Source organism: Oncorhynchus gorbuscha, linkage group LG04 (genome assembly GCF_021184085.1).
Source record: "Oncorhynchus gorbuscha isolate QuinsamMale2020 ecotype Even-year linkage group LG04, OgorEven_v1.0, whole genome shotgun sequence".
Lineage (NCBI taxonomy): Eukaryota > Metazoa > Chordata > Actinopteri > Salmoniformes > Salmonidae > Oncorhynchus > Oncorhynchus gorbuscha.
The window spans coordinates 53,690,625-53,711,201 of record NC_060176.1 but is presented as its reverse complement, the minus strand read 5'-3'; the positions used below and the strand labels follow the sequence as shown (position 1 = coordinate 53,711,201).

Here is a 20,577-nt window from a genome sequence, read left to right as displayed (position 1 = left end):
TGTCGGCCTAGAACCTGGAGGGTCGTCGCTACATCTGGAGTGTGTCTTTAAAGGGATGTCGGCCCAGAACCTGGAGGGTCGTCGCTACATCTGGAGTGTGTCTTTAAAGGGATGTCGGCCCAGAACCTGGAGGGTCGTCGCTACATCTGGAGTGTGTCTTTAAAGGGATGTCACGCATCCCTGCTGTGAAGTCACCAATGTGACTGGGTGGAGTGAGCGGTCATTGTTGGCTGGGTGCACTTGAAGTGGCCAGAGATCCAGTGAGCAGGTGGCTGGGCAGGGAGAGGAGCGTGTCTGTGTCTGGGACAGAGCAGGGCCATGGCCACGGTCATTTAGCCCAACAAAGGAGCCCGCAGTAACGTTATAAATGACTCTGCCATGTCTCTTTATGGGGGTTCCCACATGAATTTGAAGCAAATTAATAGAATGTTCCCCATCATATACAAGAGTAGAAATCACATACTGAAGGATCTTCAAGTGCACTGTTTAAAAGAAGTATATGAAAACAGCAGAACATTATCCAATATATCTCTCATCGGTGGCCATGAGGCAAACTGGATTCAAACACAGCATAAACTACTAAGAAAACATATAAATCATGACAGCATGATGGATACAATACAGAGAGACCAGAGAGGGAAGGACGGAGAGAGGGAGTGATGGAGTGATGGAGGGAAGGACTGAGAGAGGGAGTGATGGAGGGAAGGATGGAGAGAGGGAGTGATGGAGGGAATGACGGAGAGAGGGAGTGAGGGAGGGAAGGACGGAGAGAGGGAGTGATGGAGGGAATGGCGGAGAGAGGGAGTGATGGAGGGAAGGACGGAGCGAGGGAGTGATGGAGGGAAGGACAGAGAGAGGGAGAGAGGGAGGGAAGGACGGAGAGAGGGAGTGATGGAGGGAAGGACGGAGAGAGGAAGTGATGGAGGGAATGACGGAGAGAGGGAGTGATGGAGAGAGGGAGTGATGGAGGGAAGGACGGAGAGAGGGAGTGATGGAGAGAGGGAGTGATGGAGGGAAGGACGGAGAGAGGGAGTGATGGAGGGAATGACGGAGAGAGGGAGTGATGGAGGGAAGGACGGAGAGAGGGAGTGATGGAGAGAGGGAGTGATGGAGAGAGGGAGTGATGGAGGGAAGGACGGAGAGAGGGAGTGATGGAGGGAATGACAGAGAGAGGGAGTGATGGAGGGAATGACGGAGAGAGGGAGTGATGGAGGGAAGGACAGAGAGAGGGTGTGAGGAGAGAGGTAGTGAGGGAGGGAAGGACAGAGAGAGGGAGTGAGGGAGGGAAGGATGGAGAGAGAGAGAGAGAGAGAGATGGGGATAGTGATATAAAGAGGAGGAAGTGGTTAAAGGGAGGGAGAGGCGATGTGGCCATTTGCACACATCCACCCCGGGCCCAACTGTAGCAGAGCTGTGAGGTTGGAGGTCCCAGCTCTCACTGATAAATCAGAATCACCCTCCGCCAACAACAATATTGATTGTCCTCCACTGAAATAGCTCAAATCAAGAAATATTAGACACTGTCTTGGAACCAAGCGCTAGTTCTGAGCCAGGGCCTGTTCACAAGGGACGTGGGGAGGGAGTGATGGAAGAAGAGTGAGAAAGAGGCTGAGAGAGGGAAGGAGAAATGACCATTGAATGGGAGGGTTCTGGGCTGCGGGGCCAATATGAAGTCCCTCTCCAAACAAAGTTTCTCCATTAATATGACTTATATCTGCAGTGATCTCAATGTGGGTGGGATCGGATAGCTGTCCGACCAGCTCCTGCCTCTCTCTCATTTCTCCTCATCACTGTTGTTGTTTGTTTAGTTAGTAGTCCTGATCTCTACACCACGCCCATTTCACTTTAATTCTCTTTTTCTCCTCAGACCATTTCATTACTCCCTCAACTATCTCCCCTGCCTATCCCCTTTCTATCACTTCCTCCCCCCTCCTCTCTCCTTCGCTCTCTGTGATGGAATGTGTGTTCCTTGTGGTTGCCTTCTCTTTCCCGTCTCTGTCTTTCCCTCTCAGCGTGGGGACTTTGGGATTGCGGCAGAGCCGCGTTGCCATGGCAGCGGGCTACGTTGCCGAACTGTGTACACCTGGGATTTGGAGTCTCTCCCTCCTTTCCACATCTTCATCTCAGTCTCTCCATCTCTCTCCTCTTCTCTGCTCTAGTGGAGGCTATCAGCACCCCGTCTCTCTCTTTCCACGCTCTGATCTCCCCCCCACACACACAACGTTAATGAGACACATCCATGAGAAAATACACACACAAACCTCATGCAAACGTACATACAAACACTCTGTCTCTGTCCTCCTTTCACTCTAGTTGCCTTTCTCTCATCCTCCACTGTTCCCATGTGGAGGTTCAGATGCAGCATAGTGGGACACCATGGGGTCCCCAGAGTCCCCAGGCATATATCACGGGCTCCTGTTCACTTTGAAACACAGCCGCAGTTTTCACTGGACTGCATTACAAATTTTCATCATTTGATTTAAAGTGTAATAACATAGACTCTAATGCTAAACTAAACAGCAGTGATTAATGCAAGGGCAGATATCACGAAGCAACATTAACCACACACGCACATGCAAACACACACATGCAGACTCACACACGTGTAGGCACGCACACACTCACTGTTCATAATGTATCTCTATGACCAGAACACCAATCAGCGTCTTCTTGACTGATTTGAAATGATTAATGCCACTAAATAAGGCCAACAAATAATGAATGTGTTGTTCTTCCATGTGATATATTCCTGTCTATTGAGTTATTGATGTCACTATTTTTCTTTTTCCCCTGCAGATTCTTCTTGAAGTTTTTCCTGAAGTGTAACCAAAATTGCCTGAAGACAGCAGGGAACCCAAGGGACATGAGGAGATTTCAGGTATGGAGTGTAGGAGATAGAGAGAGGGGTGTTTGTGTGTATTCATGTAGGCCTATGGGAGGGAGGGAGGGAGGGAGGGAGGGAGGGAGGGAGGGAGGGAGGGAGGGAGGGAGGGAGGGAGGGAGGGAGGGAGGGAGGGAGGGAGGGAGGGTGTGGTTATCTAAAACATAGATTTTTAAAACATGAATTTCTTTCCACTCTACTTTCACAAAGAGGGTATTTAGTTATACAGGGTCTGCCCAGGTATAGGTGAGACCACATTTCTCCATATCAGAACCTCAAGCACTGGAATGGAGGGGAAAGTTAAAATTCAATAGAGAAACAAAGAGGGATAGATGGAAAGAGAAAGGGAAGGGGGTAGTGGGGTGGGAGAGACAAGGGGGGAGGCAGGCAGGAAATAGGCTGAGGTGTTTCAGGAAGTTGTCAAGAATTGAGTGATTGGCTCCAGATGGGGGAGGTCATGCTCCGTGACCCAGGAAGTGGTCACAGGGGACACTCCCGCTTCACTTCCTCTGCTGTCTTTCAGCACCGGAGCCCCTGTCTGGCATTCTCTCTCTCTCTCTATTCTCTCTCTCTCTCTCTCTATTCTCTCTCTCTCGTTATGAGCGGGTGGCCGCTCCAAGGCCCTCACCTCCAGGTTAAAAGACGATCAGAGCGGGACAGGAGCCCGTTGCTGCTGCTTGATCGATAATTTACTGTTATTTTCCTTCAGATTACTTTCCTCTCCTAGTCAACCATCTACAAGAACATCTGCTTTCTCTCCCTCTCTCTCTCTTTCTTTCTGTGCGTCTGTGCTCCAGTCTCTACATATGCAGCTCTGCAATACCGATAAGTCCTTAACACTCCACCTTCGTATGACAAAGCCCATTTCCAAATATCTAGAAATGAATGTCCATCAGCATTTCATAGTCACCACGCAACTACCGCCACCCCCTTCCTGCATGTACACATATAGACATATGGACACTCTTAAACACGAAGACCCAAGGCAAGCACACAAGAACATCCACATATTTTGATTTGCATGTCCTCCATGGTGAACATGTGTACTTTGTGGAGAGGAAGGGACACACATGCTGTTGGCCAGAAATCAAATTATGGCCACCATTTATCATACTCAAACTCCCAGTAAAAAGAGGAGATTCAGTCCATATGTCTGGTGTCAGTGAGGGATGAGGCCTGAAACTCCAACCACAGCCTCAGGAGGGGATAGGAGGGAGAGAGGCCACAGAGAGAGGGTTGGTGATGTAAAAATATGATCTAGTAGGGTCGTCACATTACCCGTCGAGAAATATTTATATGAACTGGATGCTGAAATTGATTGTAGCCAAGGGATTTATTTTAGCAGGAAACCAAATCTCACATAAAGTGACGTAACATGTCTTTAGGTACCCAGATACAACGTGAGTTGATCTTTTCCTCTTTCCCGACCTCCCCTGTCTTTCAGGTGGTCCTGTCCAGCACTGTGAGTGTAGACGGACATGTCTTAGCTGTGTCTGACAACATGTTTGTCCACAACAACTCCAAACACGGCCGGAGAGCCCGCAGGCTGGAGCCGGGAGAGTCAGTGGAGAACGGCATGGAATACGGTAAGACACACACCACTACCTACCCTGATGTACTGATGCATACTGTAGCTTACTCATGTTATCCACTTCACTGTGCTTCACAATGGCTAACCTCAAGGTCTAGGGCTGACCCCCCTAAAACAGACACTAAATACATTGCCAGGGTGTGGAATGAGTTCAATTAAAAGGACCTTATTGCTCTTCTTCTACAGCCACACCCTGTATCAAAGCCATCAGCCCCAGTGAGGGCTGGACCACGGGCGGGGCCATGGTCATTGTGATCGGGGAGAACTTCTTTGACGGGCTGCAGGTGGTGTTCGGCAGCATGCTGGTGTGGAGCGAGGTACCTATGTGGCTTCACTGTAACTGTCTCTTTAGAACAACTCATTAACGAGACTGTTTCTGATTGAAAGCATAAGGGACAAGGTAGCAAACGCATACGGATTGTCTCATTAGCACAGTCATTTGTTGGCTGCCTGTTACGTGTTGGCATTATGAGAGCAGAACGTATTATTCTATCAGATACTGTAGACGATCAAATAGTCTCGTTTGTTGCTCATTTTCTGTCTTGTCTCTGTTTCTCCCTCTTTCTCTTAGTTGATCACGCCCCACGCCATCCGTGTCCAGACGCCCCCTCGCCACATCCCAGGGGTCGTGGAGGTCACGCTGTCCTACAAATCCAAACAGTTCTGCAAGGGGACACCTGGGCGCTTCATCTACACAGGTAAACACACCTCTTATTTACCTCACAGCCACACCTACCCCAGCCAGCAGCCATTCACCAACAACATATCAAACAGAAACATTACATGTGATGAGTCAGGACCTAGTGCTGATGTATCTGTGTTTGTGTTTAGCGCTGAATGAGCCCACCATAGACTACGGTTTCCAGAGACTTCAGAAGGTCATCCCCAGACACCCTGGTGACCCTGACAAACTGGCCAAGGTGAGTGAGAACACACTACACTACACTACACTACACTACACTACACTACACTACACTACACTACACTACACTACACTACACTACACTACACTACACTACACTACACCACTCTACATCACACTATATTACACTACACCACACCGCACTATATTACACTACACCACATCACACTATATTACACTACACCACACTACACCAGACCACACTACACCACATCACACTATATTACACTACACCACACTACACCAGACCACACTACACCACATCACACTATATTACACTACACCATACTACACCAGACCACACTACACCACATCACACTATATTACACTACACCACACTACACCAGACCACACTACACTACACCACACCACACTATATTACACTACACCACACTACACCAGACCACACTACACTACACCACACCACACTATATTACACTACACCACACCACACTATATTACACTACACCACACTACACCAGACCACACTACACCACACCACACTATATTACACTACACCACACTACACCAGACCACACTACACCACACCACACTATATTACACTACACCACACCACACTATATTACACTACACCAGACCATTCTACACCACACCACACTACACTACACCAGACCACACTACACCACACCACACTACACTACACCACACCACACTATATTACACTACACCACACCACACTATATTACACTACACCACACTACACCAGACCACACTACACCACACCACACTATATTACACTACACCACACCACACTATATTACACTACACCACACTACACCAGACCACACTACACTACACCACACCACACTATATTACACTACACCACACTACACCAGACCACACTACACCACATCACACTATATTACACTACACCACACTACACCAGACCAGACCACACTACACCACATCACACTATATTACACTACACCACACTACACCAGACCACACTACACTACACCACACCACACTATATTACACTACACCACACCACACTACACCAGACCACACTACACTACACCACACCACACTATATTACACTACACCACACTATAATATAATAATAATAATAATAATAATATATGCCATTTAGCAGACGCTTTTATCCAAAGCGACTTACAGTCATGTGTGCATACATTCTACGTATGGGTGGTCCCGGGGATCGAACCCACTACCCTGGCGTTACAAGCGCCATGCTCTACCAACTGAGCTACAGAAGGACCACACTACACCACACCACACTATATTACACTACACCAGACCATTCTACACCACACCACACTATATTACACTACACCAGACCATTCTACACCACACCACACTACACTACACCAGACCACACTACACCACACCACACTATATTACACTACACCAGACCATTCTACACCATACCACTCTACACCACACCACACTATATTACACTACACCACACTACACCAGACCACACTACACCACACCACTCTACACCACACCACACTATATTACACTACGCCAGACCATTCTACACCACACCACACTACACTACACCAGACCACACTACATTACACGCGACCACATTACACTACACTACACCAGACCACGCTGCACCACACTACACCACACCACACTATACCAGACCACACTACACTACACTACATTACACCACACCACACTACAATACACACGACCACATTACACTACACTACACCAGACCACACTGCACCACACTACATTACACCACACTACATTACACGCGACCACATTACACTACACTACACCAGACCACACTGCACCACACTACATTACACCACACTACATTACACTTCACCACACCACACCACACTACATTACATTATACCACACTACATCACACCACACTACATTACATTATACCACACTACATCACATCACACCACATTACATTACATTATACCACACTACATCACACCACACTACATTACATTATACCACACTACATCACACCACACTACATTACATTATACCACACTACATCACACCACACTACATTACATTATACCACACTACATCACACCACACTATATTACATTATACCACACTACATCACACCACACTACATTACATTATACCACACTTCATCACACCACACTACATTACACCACACTACATCACACCACACTACATTACATTATACCACACTACACCACACTACACAACACCACACTACATTACACCACACTACACCACACCACACTACATTACACCACACTAAATTACACCACACCACACTACACAACACCACACTACATTACACCACACCACACCACACTACACCACACCACACTACATTACACCACACTAAATTACACCACACCACACTACACAACACCACACTACATTACACCACACCACACCACACTACACAACACCACACTACACAACACCACACTACATTACACCACACCACACCACACCACACTACACAACACCACACTACATTACACCACACCACACCACACCACACCACACCACACCACACCACACTACACAACACCACACTACATTACACCACACCAGACTGCAGCACACATGGTGACTTCTGTCATCACACCCCACTTTACATACAGTACACACGATGTAACATCAGAGGCTAATTCATGTCTCTCTGTCTGTGTGTAGGAGATGCTACTGAAGAGAGCAGCTGATCTGGTAGAGGCCTTGTATGGAAACCCACACAGTAATCAGGTAACCAGCGCTGTTCAGCAGAGGTGGCACCGAGTCACAAGCAAGTCAAATCGAGTCACAAGTTTTCAAGTCGAGTAAAACATGAATCTATACATGCAATAACTTGTTCAAATCTTTGTCTATTTATTGAAGCTACCAGACAGCCCTTTTCATTATTTTGTCTGCAACACATTTAGATGATGTCATTGTAAAATAATGACCTTGTAGCAGTCGTGAGGTCATGACATCAGCAGCAGGCAAGGCAGGTTGATGTGCTCAGTTTGTTGATTTATTTACAGGTCTTGGTGATCCAATGTTAAAGGGCCATATCATACAAAATAGATTGACCAAATAAATATAGAAGGTCCAAAATACATAGCCTCTGTACCAGGCTCAACCTGTCCTATCTGAACAGACACAGGTAGAGGGCAAGACTGCACATCCTCCCCTTGAGAAGCCAAATGGAATCTGTCTAACAGGAGTCCCTCCCAGGACCATACAATTACCCAATTGGCAATTACAACCAATAAACTGGTTCTATATTTAAATGGCAATTTCCACATCCATTGTTACATTGGTACATTTGTCTTAATCAGACTTAATGATTATTAATGATATTTCATCACCATTCATACATAGAACAATAATTTCTTCTTATTCAACATACTGACTCCAAAGCGTGGCACGCAGGCCACATTGCTATATTTAGAGCGTTGGGCCAGTAACTGCAAGGTTGCTGGATCGAATCCCCGAGCTGACAAGGTGAAAATCTATAGTTTTGCCCCTGAGCAAGGCAGTTAACCCACTGTTAACCGGGCGCCAAAGACGTGGATGTCGATTAAGGCAGCCCCCCACAGCCCCCCACACCTCTCTGATTCAGAGGGGTTGGGTTAAATGCGGAAGACACATTTTAGTTGAATACATTCAGTTGGACGACTGACCAGGTATCCCCCTTTCCCTTTCCCATTCCCTATTTCTAGCGCATTCTCCTATTACGCACATCCAGAATGACAGAGACATAGGACACAGACACATAGAACTCCGACATAACCCGAAACCATACATTGAATTAAATGAACAGAACTTCTACCTCATGAGTCTTGCGAATGTTCATGTGCACAATAAACACAGCGCCCGGGCTAAATGAAAATGTATCATATGAAACATGAAATACAAATGTCTAAGTGTTGCAATAAATGGTATGGTGATGGAATGACGAAACGCTCGTAATTATTGGAGGATTAGATGGAATATAGACTTACCACATATGCATTTAAATGTGTGAAAACAACAGCAGATATTTAAAGAGTTGAACAAAGCGGCTCTCCAGTGGAAGGAGTTGGAGAGCCCCTGTGGGGGATCCTCGCCACAGTAATAATTCATTTTAACAACAAATTCCAAGTGCAAGTATAAGTAAATTATAAATGTCAAACCATTTTAGCATGCCAAAAGACCAGTAAGCCTATGCTAGTAGTCTAACTGTCGCTTGATGCCCCATTGCTGCCGAGCTTGCAAAGAAAACAGTTAATATTCTTGATCACCAAACTATTTTTGGAGCTGCATGTTTATTTATTATGGCTGTCCTCTCTCCCTACAATTTGACGTTTGCGCTGCACCCGATCCTATGGCTGTACAGTAAATCAGCAATCTGTTGGCTAGCTCACCCGATTGGTGTTGATTGACAGTTTTCTGGTCCAATCAGAGGGCCAAGTGTGCGTTTCACTAGCCAATCTGTTGCACATTTTTTGTTGTTGCATGGGCGATGCTGCGGCTACTGTCTATGGCTTCTCTGTGCCACAAAATGAGTGACAAAACATGACAAAACATGACAAAACCTAGCCAGATCATTTCAAGTCATCAGTCTCAAATATAAGAGGGTAGTCCCGAGTCATGAGGCTCCAAGTCAAAGTCAAGTCTCAAGTCATCAAATTTGTGACTAAAGTCTGAAGTAAACAACTCTGCTGTTCTTGTCTCTTTTGCTGTTACTCTTATCAATAACTACTATAAATCTCTGATGTCTGGCTAACAGTTTGTATTGTCTGTCTCTTTAGGACATGTTGCTGAAGCGTGCAGCGGACATTGCTGAGGCCCTGTACAGTGTTCCCCGTTCCCACAACCAGCTGCAGGCGCTGCCTAGTTCCCCAGCCCACGGCAGTGTCATGGGCCTAGGCTCATACCCCTCCCAGCTGGGGGTCAGCATCGGAGAGCCAGGACAAACCAGCCAGGGTGAGCAGTACTTGACTTACTATGTGATTTATAGTGATATTCACAAGAGTCTGTCCCTTTGCGATTTTCTTCTAGGTGGTGCTGTGATATCCCCAGTGGGAAAATCACTTTTCGTCCTGTGTTTTCCTTACCTCTGTCTTTTTTGTTCTAACACTCTATCGGTCTCTCTCTCTTTGTTTCTCTCTCTCTCTCCAGGTTATATTCGTAACTCCAGCAGTTTGTCCCCACGGGGATACCCCTCTGCCTCCACCCCTCAGCAGTCGGGCTATGGGGGAGGTGGAGGCATGAGTGGCGGGTATGGGGCAGTGCCCATGACTAGTCTGGGGGTGCCAGGATCCCCTGGTTTTAGCAGTGCCTCCCCCACTGGTTCTCCCTATGGCAGTGAGTGTGTCTCCTCTGACTCAATCACTCTGTCCTGTGTTTTCTTCCTGTCCCTGCTACAATAAAACATCATTGCCCACCATTGACAAAGGTTGACCAGTGCATAGAATCCTTCTGTTATAAAGTAACAACAACTATTCTCTCTCTCTCCTTCACAGTAATGCCATCAAGTCCCACCATCCCGGGTTCCAGCTCCTCCTCCTCCCTCCTGCCCTTCTCCTCCTTCCCGTCCTCAGCCAAACAGAAGAGTGCCTTTGCTCCCGTTCTCCGGCCCCAGGGATCCTCTTCTCCTGCCTGCCCCGCCTCAGGAGGCAACAGCTTCAGAGGTAGAACCAAACTACAATCTTAGAAACACCCCTTTCTGTGTAACCCCCCCCCCCCTAACATTTTTCTGTATAAAAGCAAATCCATACCCACATGCACATAGGCTAGGCATGCATGACAATACAAATATGTCTGGCTGTTATTTGGGTTATAATAATGATTGCTATTTTCAAAAATAAGTTTGTATCTAAAACATATTAGATTATTACTATTCTCTTTCTCTATAGCGATGACCGGCCTGGTAGTTCCCCCGATGTAGCAGTACTCCACCAACTCCCATCCACCATCTACAAACCAGACCAGACCAGACCACTGCTCCAACACTGCCACCCCCTGCAGGCACTGACAGGGCAGGGATGATGATGGAACACACACTGATTTCTCAACCACCCACAACTATCCTCACTGATGCCCTGCCACTAATTGAGTCCATGTATCATTCATCTGGATGACAGGGATGGGACAGAAAGAGTCCAAAGACCAGGCAGTCACTCCAGATGCAGACAGAAGACCTCTTCGTCTGTAGTAGCTGCAAAGACATGAGACTTTCTTGGGCCACACCACAACACAGTGGAGCCCTATAGGGTGCACTATGGGTGTCTCTGTATTTTGAAAGAAAAGCAGAAGTCAGCGTCAAGATGCCTTCACGAGCTTCAAAAGCACTCATACCACCCAACGCTACAGCCGTATGCAGCGTTTGGTTCTTCCAACAACACCTACCCCAAACTGATCAACCTCTTGGCTAGCGGAGGTGTGGTAGAAGAATATGTCTGTTGATGATTTGTTGTTAGAGCACTGAACTGAATGGACAATGGAAAACTCTGATACTATGTGCCGAAACTCAATGAACCAGGGTGATATTTGTCTCTAAGGACACTGTCAAAGGCATCTGAAGACTCCAAGGTTTTTGTCGTAGACTTTTTGAAGGTGATTTACATTCCAGAAGGATAGACCCTTTATTTTCTGTTCTCATCTCCACGATTTTACAAGGGCAAATGCTTTGTCCTCCAGTGTTGGTAATAAAAAGTAAAAAAGTAATTCATATATTGATTTATTTAAGAAGAAAAAAACAAGCAATTTAACTTATTATTACATTTAGTTTAGGGAATAATATAAACGTGTTTTAATTCCTTTTTTGCAATTGTTATATACATGATTATCTCTATCTTGTCATTATTCTTGTTTTTATTGAAATCTTTGAGGGTTTTATTAGACATGACTGTTGATTAATATGTAAGAGAGAATGAAGTAGTACTTCAATGTTTATTTGAAATAAAATCCTTGGCCAATACTCTTTTCCTGGTTTGTCACATAACAAAATGGAACCATTATGTCCAATGTCAAAGAAAGCAAATTACCTTGCTGTTCTCTATAAAGGAAAACTAGTTAGCATATATTATTATTAATTTTTATGCATGTTATTTCAACACTGATTCCCTCGTATTATTTCATTCATGTGGCCAATTTGAAATTGTATGTCAAACATTATGATTTTCATTGTTGATTCATTTGATGTGTTTCATTCCACAGTCTCTGGTCACTATGCAGTACAGTCGCAAGCACAAACTGAGATCAAAGGGTTATATTGGGGATTTGTCATAAACCAATGCAACAGTGTTCTTACTCACTGTTGCAGCACAATACACACATCATGCTCAGGATTAGAAAACACAGAATACATTTATTGTTTTTTAGCTGACATCTATTCAAAGTTGTTTCCAGTGCTCGACTGGTTTTATTTATTTGATAACAGTTAGTAAAATGTAAGGTCACACATTTTTTGTTGTTGTTCAAAAGCCATCTTTCTTTTTTAATGGTACAGAATAACATGATTGTCTGAAATTGTGGTTTGTATATCATAAGGTGTAATTATATTTTGTCCTCCCAAATAAAGCAAAAATCAAAGTAAGAGCTCACTGTTGGTATTCATAACTGAAACATGAGGAAGGTTGAAGAAACAAGGTCTATTTTTGTATGTGTGCACCTGACTTTGTGTTTGCATCTATGCCAATTAGACATCAATTAAAATGTACAGATATCCATAATATGACCAATTAAAAACTATTTAGGCAAGTGAGGTTTTGCTACTTACAGCATTATGGGACTATAATTCAGGAATACACCAGGAAGTTTTTGACTCACCTGTATGCTTGTGTATTTTGACACTGCTTTGTATACATAGCTGATGAGGCGCAGCATCTTAATTGTGGAGTGTGCGTTGCAGACTGTGTAGCTACTGCCTCTAAAGATAAACAACATCCCCCCATCACTCTCCTCTCCAGCGGCAACCTTGCTTATTCCTCTAAGGACCAGGCCTCTGGGGGCCCCACTGAGAACCACATGAGCCTCTCCTCCTCCTTCTCTCTCTCTGGCGTGTGCCCTCTTTCTTTCCCATCTCCCCCTCTCTCTCCGCTACCCTGCCATTCTTTCTGTCAGTCTTTGTTTCAATCCCCTTTCATCCCTTCATTCTTTCTCTCCTGCTCCCTCTCCCCCTCTGTAATGGCTTCTCTCTGTTAATGTAATTAGCACTGGTAAAGGAGGGCAGTTAATTACCAGCTCTTTTTTTGATGGGGTAATTAATGTTATGCCAGGAAACAGCAACTGTTTCATTAACACAACGCTCAAAGCAGTGGAGGGGTGGGGCAGCGCTGAGTGTATTCATATCCATGTGTGTGTCAATGTGTGTGGTTGTGTTCTACAGTCTGAGTGTACACTACAGTAGGGTATTTAGATAAATATGCTCAAGGATGGAGTAATAGCGGTTTTGAACACAAAAGGCAGAGCTGCTCTGTGAGAGGACCCTCTGGCCCCCGTTTAGTCTTAGCTTTTGTTTGATTTCTTTGTCACGATCAAGTGGCACTTGTCAAAGAAGTCAAGGCTGCTACCCGTCTCTCACTCTCTGCCCCTGTTTCTCTCTCCCTCTCTCTCTCCATCTCTCTCCCTCTCTCACTGTAAACATGCTGCTAATTTGACAAGTTTAAGTCAGCTTTGTTGTCAGAACCTCAGCATTCATCCCAATGAGTGCTCCTTCTGCCCAGTGGTGCAGGAGCCATATGCTCGTCTTCCTCAGGACTGTTTAGTTGTTGTTGTTTTGGCTGCTGTATCACAGGGCCCATTTCACTGTCTTCTGATCACACATTCAATTAAGGAAGGATGGTACACCACCTGCCATCCAGCACTTCTCACAGATTTAATCTCTTATTTTAAGGAGCGTCACCATTTTCATGTCAAAAGCCTTACATGTAAATGTAAATAAATGGATGATATTTTAATATGAATTTGCTCGTCCTGTAGCAAGGTAGAATAGAACAAAATATGAGACAAAGAAAAGTAGGGAGTATAAGACAAAAGTCCATCCACCCACCCTTTCAAGGGATGTGTTTGTGTTTATTTACCCAATTAGCCCTCGGGCCACAGCATGGCCCGGCATTAAGCTGACATTATCCCAGAGTGTGTGCAGTTTGTGCAGTGTGTGTGTGTGTGTGTTCATCCCCTTCTCATTTGAATCTTAGATGATGACCAGCTAAAGGCAGTCTATAATGGGACTTGAGAGGGGGATTGTTTGGTCAAATAGATGTGTAGATTGGCTCGACCCCACCCCACCCCACCCCACCCCAACCCACCCCACCCATTCACTCTCTGCAGCCTTTGGCCAATCAATCACCAAATCCTATATTGTTGCCCATTAGACAAGGGTTTCTCAAACCCAGTCCTGCCCCCCCCCCCCTCGGTGCATGTTTCATTTTTTTGCCCTAGCACTACACAGCTGATTCAAATAACCAACTCAACATCAAGCTTTGATTATTTGAATCAGCTGTGTAGTGCTAGGGAAAAGAAACTAAACATGCACCGAGGGGGTGCGTGGGGGGGGGGGGGCAGAACCGAGTTCTACTGAAACCCCTTTCGTTTTCCAAAATGATCCCCCCATCCCCATTCCCTTGGGTGTCAGTAGAGTGGGGTGACAGATGGAATAGACAGATAGCTGGCCCACAAGACAACCCCCCCCAAACAACCCTCCTCCATAGACACAGACCTCATCTGTCTGTCCTATGCTTTTGTTCACTTTGGAAAAGTGCGCTCTGAACACAGAGGGACGACTCTGCCCCTCTGTCTCAATTTGTGTGTATGTGCGTGTGTGTGTGTTGAATGACACTTGCAGAGTATTAGTGTGGGGTGAACGATGCTCGGATGAAGCCAGATGTACTCAATCATTATATTCAGAACTGCATGTTCTTAATTCATGTACACACGGTGCCATATGGTACCTCATTCTGATGTTCATGATGTGTGGCTACTGTGTGGAGGACCCAGATGTGCAGGTTCTATGTCGGGCCACCTCAGAAACTATGTCTGACCTAAAAACACATGGGAAGATGCAATTATTGGTGGCCACAGTTGGTTTAAAGTGACACAAAATGTTATTTTTAGGGCAAACATTCAATCATGTAATTGCAGCCTGAGTAGAAAACGACAGTTGTGAATACTGGCAACAGATACAAATATACACTCTTAGAAAAAAGGGTTCCGAAAGGGTTCTTTGGCTGTCCCCATAGGAGAACCCTTTGAAGATCCCTTTTTAGCTCCAGGTAGAACCCTTTTTGGTTCTAGGTAGAACTCTCCCAAAAGGGTTCTACTTGGAACCAAAAAGGTTCTACCTTGACCTTAAAAGGGCTCTTCAAAGGGTTCTCCTATGGGGACAGCGAGGAACCCCTTCGGTTCTAGATAGCACCTTCTTTTCTAAGAGTGGCGCAGAGGTCTAAGGCACTGCATCTCACTGCAAGAGGCGTCACTACAGTCCCTGGGTTGAAACTAGGCTGTATCACATTCGGCCGTGATTCGGAATCCCATAGGGTGGGCACAATTGGCCCAGCATCGACCGGGTTTCACTGGGGTAGGCCGTCATTGTAAATAGGAATTTGTTCTTAACTGACATGCCTAGTTAAATAAAGGTAAAGGTAAAAATGTAAAGGTAAAAATACATAAATACAAATGATAGTGTTGAGGATTTTATTACATTTTGAGCCACATCAGGTGGTGCCTCAAGGTGGTCTAGCCTACAGGACAAACTTTGCATTTATGAAAGATTTAATATTTGATCTCTGTCTAATTCTAATATTGGCAAAAGTGTAGTAGAATCAGTGAGGATCTAATCTGGCCTAACTGTGCATATTGGCTATTTTTGCAGAGCCGAGGTTTGAGGAGGTGAGAAGGCCCTGTACCGGTGATTAATTACACCCAAGTCAGGTGACAGTGGTGGGATCTCTCAACGTGGTGCCTCCAACCGACACGGAGGGAAACCACCATGGCTAATTGACCCGGCTTCTGTTAGGCCATCCATCACCCGTGGCCCAAGTGCCCCCGTAAGAAACACATTATTCAGGGATCAGTTAGTTAACCAACTATTGCTCCACCTTTCATTAATGGTATTAGCTTTTCTCGTGTGCGTGCTTCTCCTCCATGGACGTGGCTAGTTAGACAAAATTGTGTTGGGTTGTTTGCCCAAAGAAATGTTGTGTACTGGGAAGTGTCAAAATGTGAATGCACTGATATTCTAAGTAGGCTAATAGACATAACCCCCCTCCATTGAGGACTTTCACCATTTTGAAGTAGTTAACTGGGTGGGACTTCCTATGGGTTAAGGAAGGATCACATAATTTCACCCTGGTCATCGGGAGGGATCAGCTAATGAATTATGCTCATGAGCAAACATTCCATACATACAGGTGGCAGTTGGCTTTATACCTGTTCAAACAACACACTCCAGGTGGCAGTATGCACCCTTTCAGTTTGCTTACCAACTCATAGGAGTAGTAGAAGAAGAAAATTGTACTACTTAAAATGGAAATGGCATCAATGGCACTGGCCGTGCGCTCCAAAATGCCATAATGGACAGATACAAAGAAGAGTCCTCTATTATTCTCTATGGTCCAGTAACAGTGTGTTTGGATACACATGAGTTTCTCGGTCGAAAACATCTTCAATTTATGTGCGTTTACAGGAGTGTTCCCTGGCTCAATTGTTATTCCCGTTACACACCTTCAATATCTACCTATCACTGTTCATCAGCCAAGCATTAACTAATGAGATGATTCATAGTCTATCATTTAAAAATACTCCTTTCTGCCTTTCAAGCTGTTTGCTGTTTTTACCTAATTTCTCTGTAAAAATGTGATAAAACCTTTCAAATAATTGTATCGACTGTGAAGCCTTTGTCTGGCAGTACCTCCTGAGGAAACGACTGACGACATGATAAGAAAGAGACGTCTCATCTGTATCCATGCTGTTGGTATGTACCATATATGGAGCAGTTTTTCTAAACATTTAATCCAAATAATCCAAATGATCTTGTGTTGTCTAAATCATGTTCCCCCATTCAATTTTGTTCCCCCTTCAGATAGTGAAAGACAACATTTCACCCCAAATCTTGAGATCATATAACATGTTGTTTTGTTATAGCATATGATGTGCCATGTTCGAGATTTGGTAAAAGTTTTCTCTTGAAATTGTGTCTGAAAACAAAGAGGTATCACATCTGAAGGGGGAGCAGAGTTGAACACGACACAGGAGGATTTTGATCTGGAGTAAAAGTTTTGTAAAACGGGTCCTGGGTTAAATGTTTTGTAAAACGGGGCCCTGGGTTAAATGTTTTGTAAAACGGGGCCCTGGGTTAAATGTTTTGTAAAACGGGGCCCTGGGTTAAATGTTTTGTAAAACGGGGCCCTGGGTTCAATGTTTTGAAAAACGGAGCCCTGGGTTCAATGTTTTGTAAAACGGAGCCCTGGGTTAAATGTTTTGTAAAACAGGGCCCTGGGTTAAATGTTTTGTAAAACGGGGCCCTGGGTTAAATGTTTTGTAAAACGGGGCCCTGGGTTAAATGTTTTGTAAAACGGGGCCCTGGGTTAAATGTTTTGTAAAACGGGGCCCTGCGTTAAATGTTTTGTAAAACGGAGCCCTGGGTTAAATGTTTTGTAAAACGGGGCCCTGGGTTAAATGTTTTGTAAAACGGAGCCCTGGGTTAAATGTTTTGTAAAACGGAGCCCTGGGTTAAATGTTTTGTAAAACGGGGCCCTGGGTTCAATGTTTTGAAAAACGGAGCCCTGGGTTCAATGTTTTGTAAAACGGAGCCCTGGGTTAAATGTTTTGTAAAACAGGGCCCTGGGTTAAATGTTTTGTAAAACGGGGCCCTGGGTTAAATGTTTTGTAAAACGGGGCCCTGGGTTAAATGTTTTGTAAAACGGGGCCCTGCGTTAAATGTTTTGTAAAACGGAGCCCTGGGTTCAATGTTTTGTAAAACGGAGCCCTGGGTTCAATGTTTTGTAAAACGGAGCCCTGGGTTAAATGTTTTGTAAAACGGGGCCTTGGGTTACATGTTTTGTAAAACGGAACCCTGGGTTCAATGTTTTGTAAAATGTGGCCCTGGGTTAAATGTTTTGTAAAATGGGGCCTTGGGTTAAATGTTTTGTAAAACGGGGCCCTGGGTTAAATGTTTTGTAAAACGGGGCCCTGGGTTAAATGTTTTGTAAAATGGGGCCTTGGGTTACATGTTTTGTAAAACGGAACCCTGGGTTCAATGTTTTGTAAAATGGGGCCCTGGGTTAAATGTTTTGTAAAATGGGGCCTTGGGTTAAATGTTTTGTACGGGGCACACATGACTGTAAGTCGCTTTGGATAAAAGCGTCTGCTAAATGGCATATATTATTTTGTAAAACGGAGCCCTGGGTTAAATGTTTTGTAAAACGGGGCCTTGGGTTAAATGTTTTGTAAAACGGAGCCCTGGGTTAAATGTTTTGTAAAACGGGGCCTTGGGTTAAATGTTTTGTAAAACGGAACCCTGGGTTCAATGTTTTGTAAAATGGGGCCTTGGGTTAAATGCTTTGTGAAACGGCGCCCTGGGTTAAATGATTTGTAAAAACGGAGCCCTGGGTTGAATGTTTTGTAAAACCGGGCCCTGGGTTAAATGTTTTGTAAAACGGGGCCTTGGGTTAAATGGAATTGTGGTTTATGTGAATCCCAGTGGTGCACACCTTTGTAGCCCCAGTAGGTTACATGTATTTATAACCTTCCATTAGAAAGCCTCATAAACCGTTATTCATTTTCCAATCAACCTAAAATACTAAAGAGGTGTTACTGTTTATACAGTCAGTTGGGCCCCTCGGGTCATGTCATACTGTTGATGTGAATACAATGATACTGTATCAGAGGCCTGGTTGGCTTTGTACTTTTCAGTCTTTTGTCAATTTGAATAATTCCCTCCCTGTCCTTAATACACAGTAGGCAACAGTAGGGTCGGAGATCCCAGCAGTGCAGTGCGGTATGTGTCTGTCTGAGGGAGGAGAGCAGATAGACAGGGAGAGATGGAAGGGCCTGTGTTCTCTCTCCTTCACACCTGGTCTGGTCAGGACCCACATGTGGTTTCGCTTTGCTCCTCAGGAAACGGAGGGACAGTCAGCGAGAAGAAGGGAGAGGAGGGGAGAGATATATTGGAGATGGTGAGCCGTGGGTTGAGCAGGACAAATGATTTCTCATCCCCAAAGGGTATGTCAGTCATACCAGAAACTCTCCCAAATAACCACTTTCTCTCCCACCGAGAACGCTGGCTCAGTGTTTACAGAGGCACACAGCGAGAGCAGTTGGAGTAGATACAGATAGGTCTTCTTGTTCAATGAGATTATATGTCTCGGTCTGTCTGTCATTGAATATTCTATATGTTTAATAGTGGGCCGCAAATTACTGCATGGAATCTGTGTTGTGGACACACAGCAGATCTCTTCTGTAGCAATGTTTGGACAGCCAGCACTAGTGCGATGAGAGTGTAATGGGCCTGGGTAATAGATGATAAGTTTTGCGCAATCTACATTTGTTCTATGGTATCTAGCAGGCAGTCTGAACTGTGGGAGCTGGGGTTATGCTGCTGTGCCATTCAGAGCCTGAAGGAAGGGACTACACTGCACAGTTTAAAATGTATATGCTGATGTAGTTTTAAGTTGTTCAAAGAAGCAGTAGAGTGCCACCTTCTGGTAAAAGAAAACAATCTCGCTAAATTTTCAAAGTTTTTCTTGTTCTCTCGTCAAAGATACTCTGAGTGTACACCATATTAGAAACACATGCTCCTTCCAAGACATAGAGTGACCAGGTAAATCAAGGTGAAAGGTATGATCCCATATTGATGTCACATCAGCGTAGATGAAGGGGAGGAGACAGGTTAAAGAAGGAATTTTAAGCCTTGAGACAACAGAGCCGGACAGCGGAGGTGTCATAATACCCATAAAACCTAGCAATCAAACAGGGAAATGGTTCCAATCGTTTTTTCCACCATTCATTTTTCCCATAGGGAATTTTAGAAACTAAAATAAGGGGCTATGTTTTGTGTAGGCGTGACGTTTAGATAACCATGTAACTCTCACTCAGACAAGGTGACTTTTATCAATAAATTAGCTCTATTTACTTTCAGGTTTGAAAATGCTAATTAGCATCAAAGTAGACATTATGCAAGACTACAAATCCCTGCAAGAAATGTAGCCAATGTAGCCATTATGCAAGACTACAAATCCC

The 20,577-nt window shown here is 44.8% G+C and overlaps 1 protein-coding gene across 3 annotated transcripts in view; it reads left to right on the top strand.

Annotated features, from left to right (window-relative positions):
• The window catches only part of LOC124034281 (transcription factor COE2), a 40,647-nt gene extending 27,722 nt beyond the window's left edge, over positions 1-12,925 (top strand). For 2 of the 3 annotated variants that reach the window (XM_046347259.1, XM_046347258.1), the window contains exons 7-16: positions 2,797-2,878; positions 4,326-4,467; positions 4,659-4,789; positions 5,044-5,170; positions 5,304-5,392; positions 8,050-8,115; positions 10,146-10,320; positions 10,516-10,701; positions 10,860-11,027; positions 11,253-12,925. In XM_046347259.1, coding sequence (XP_046203215.1) covers positions 2,797-2,878; positions 4,326-4,467; positions 4,659-4,789; positions 5,044-5,170; positions 5,304-5,392; positions 8,050-8,115; positions 10,146-10,320; positions 10,516-10,701; positions 10,860-11,027; positions 11,253-11,284 — 1,198 coding nt within the window. In that variant the 3' untranslated portion in view covers positions 11,285-12,925. Of the gene's footprint in view, positions 1-2,796; positions 2,879-4,325; positions 4,468-4,658; positions 4,790-5,043; positions 5,171-5,303; positions 5,393-8,049; positions 8,116-10,145; positions 10,321-10,515; positions 10,702-10,859; positions 11,028-11,226 lie in introns of all 3 variants that reach the window. The other variant, XM_046347260.1, reaches the window with a different exon arrangement.
• The last annotated feature ends 7,652 nt before the right edge of the window (positions 12,926-20,577 follow it).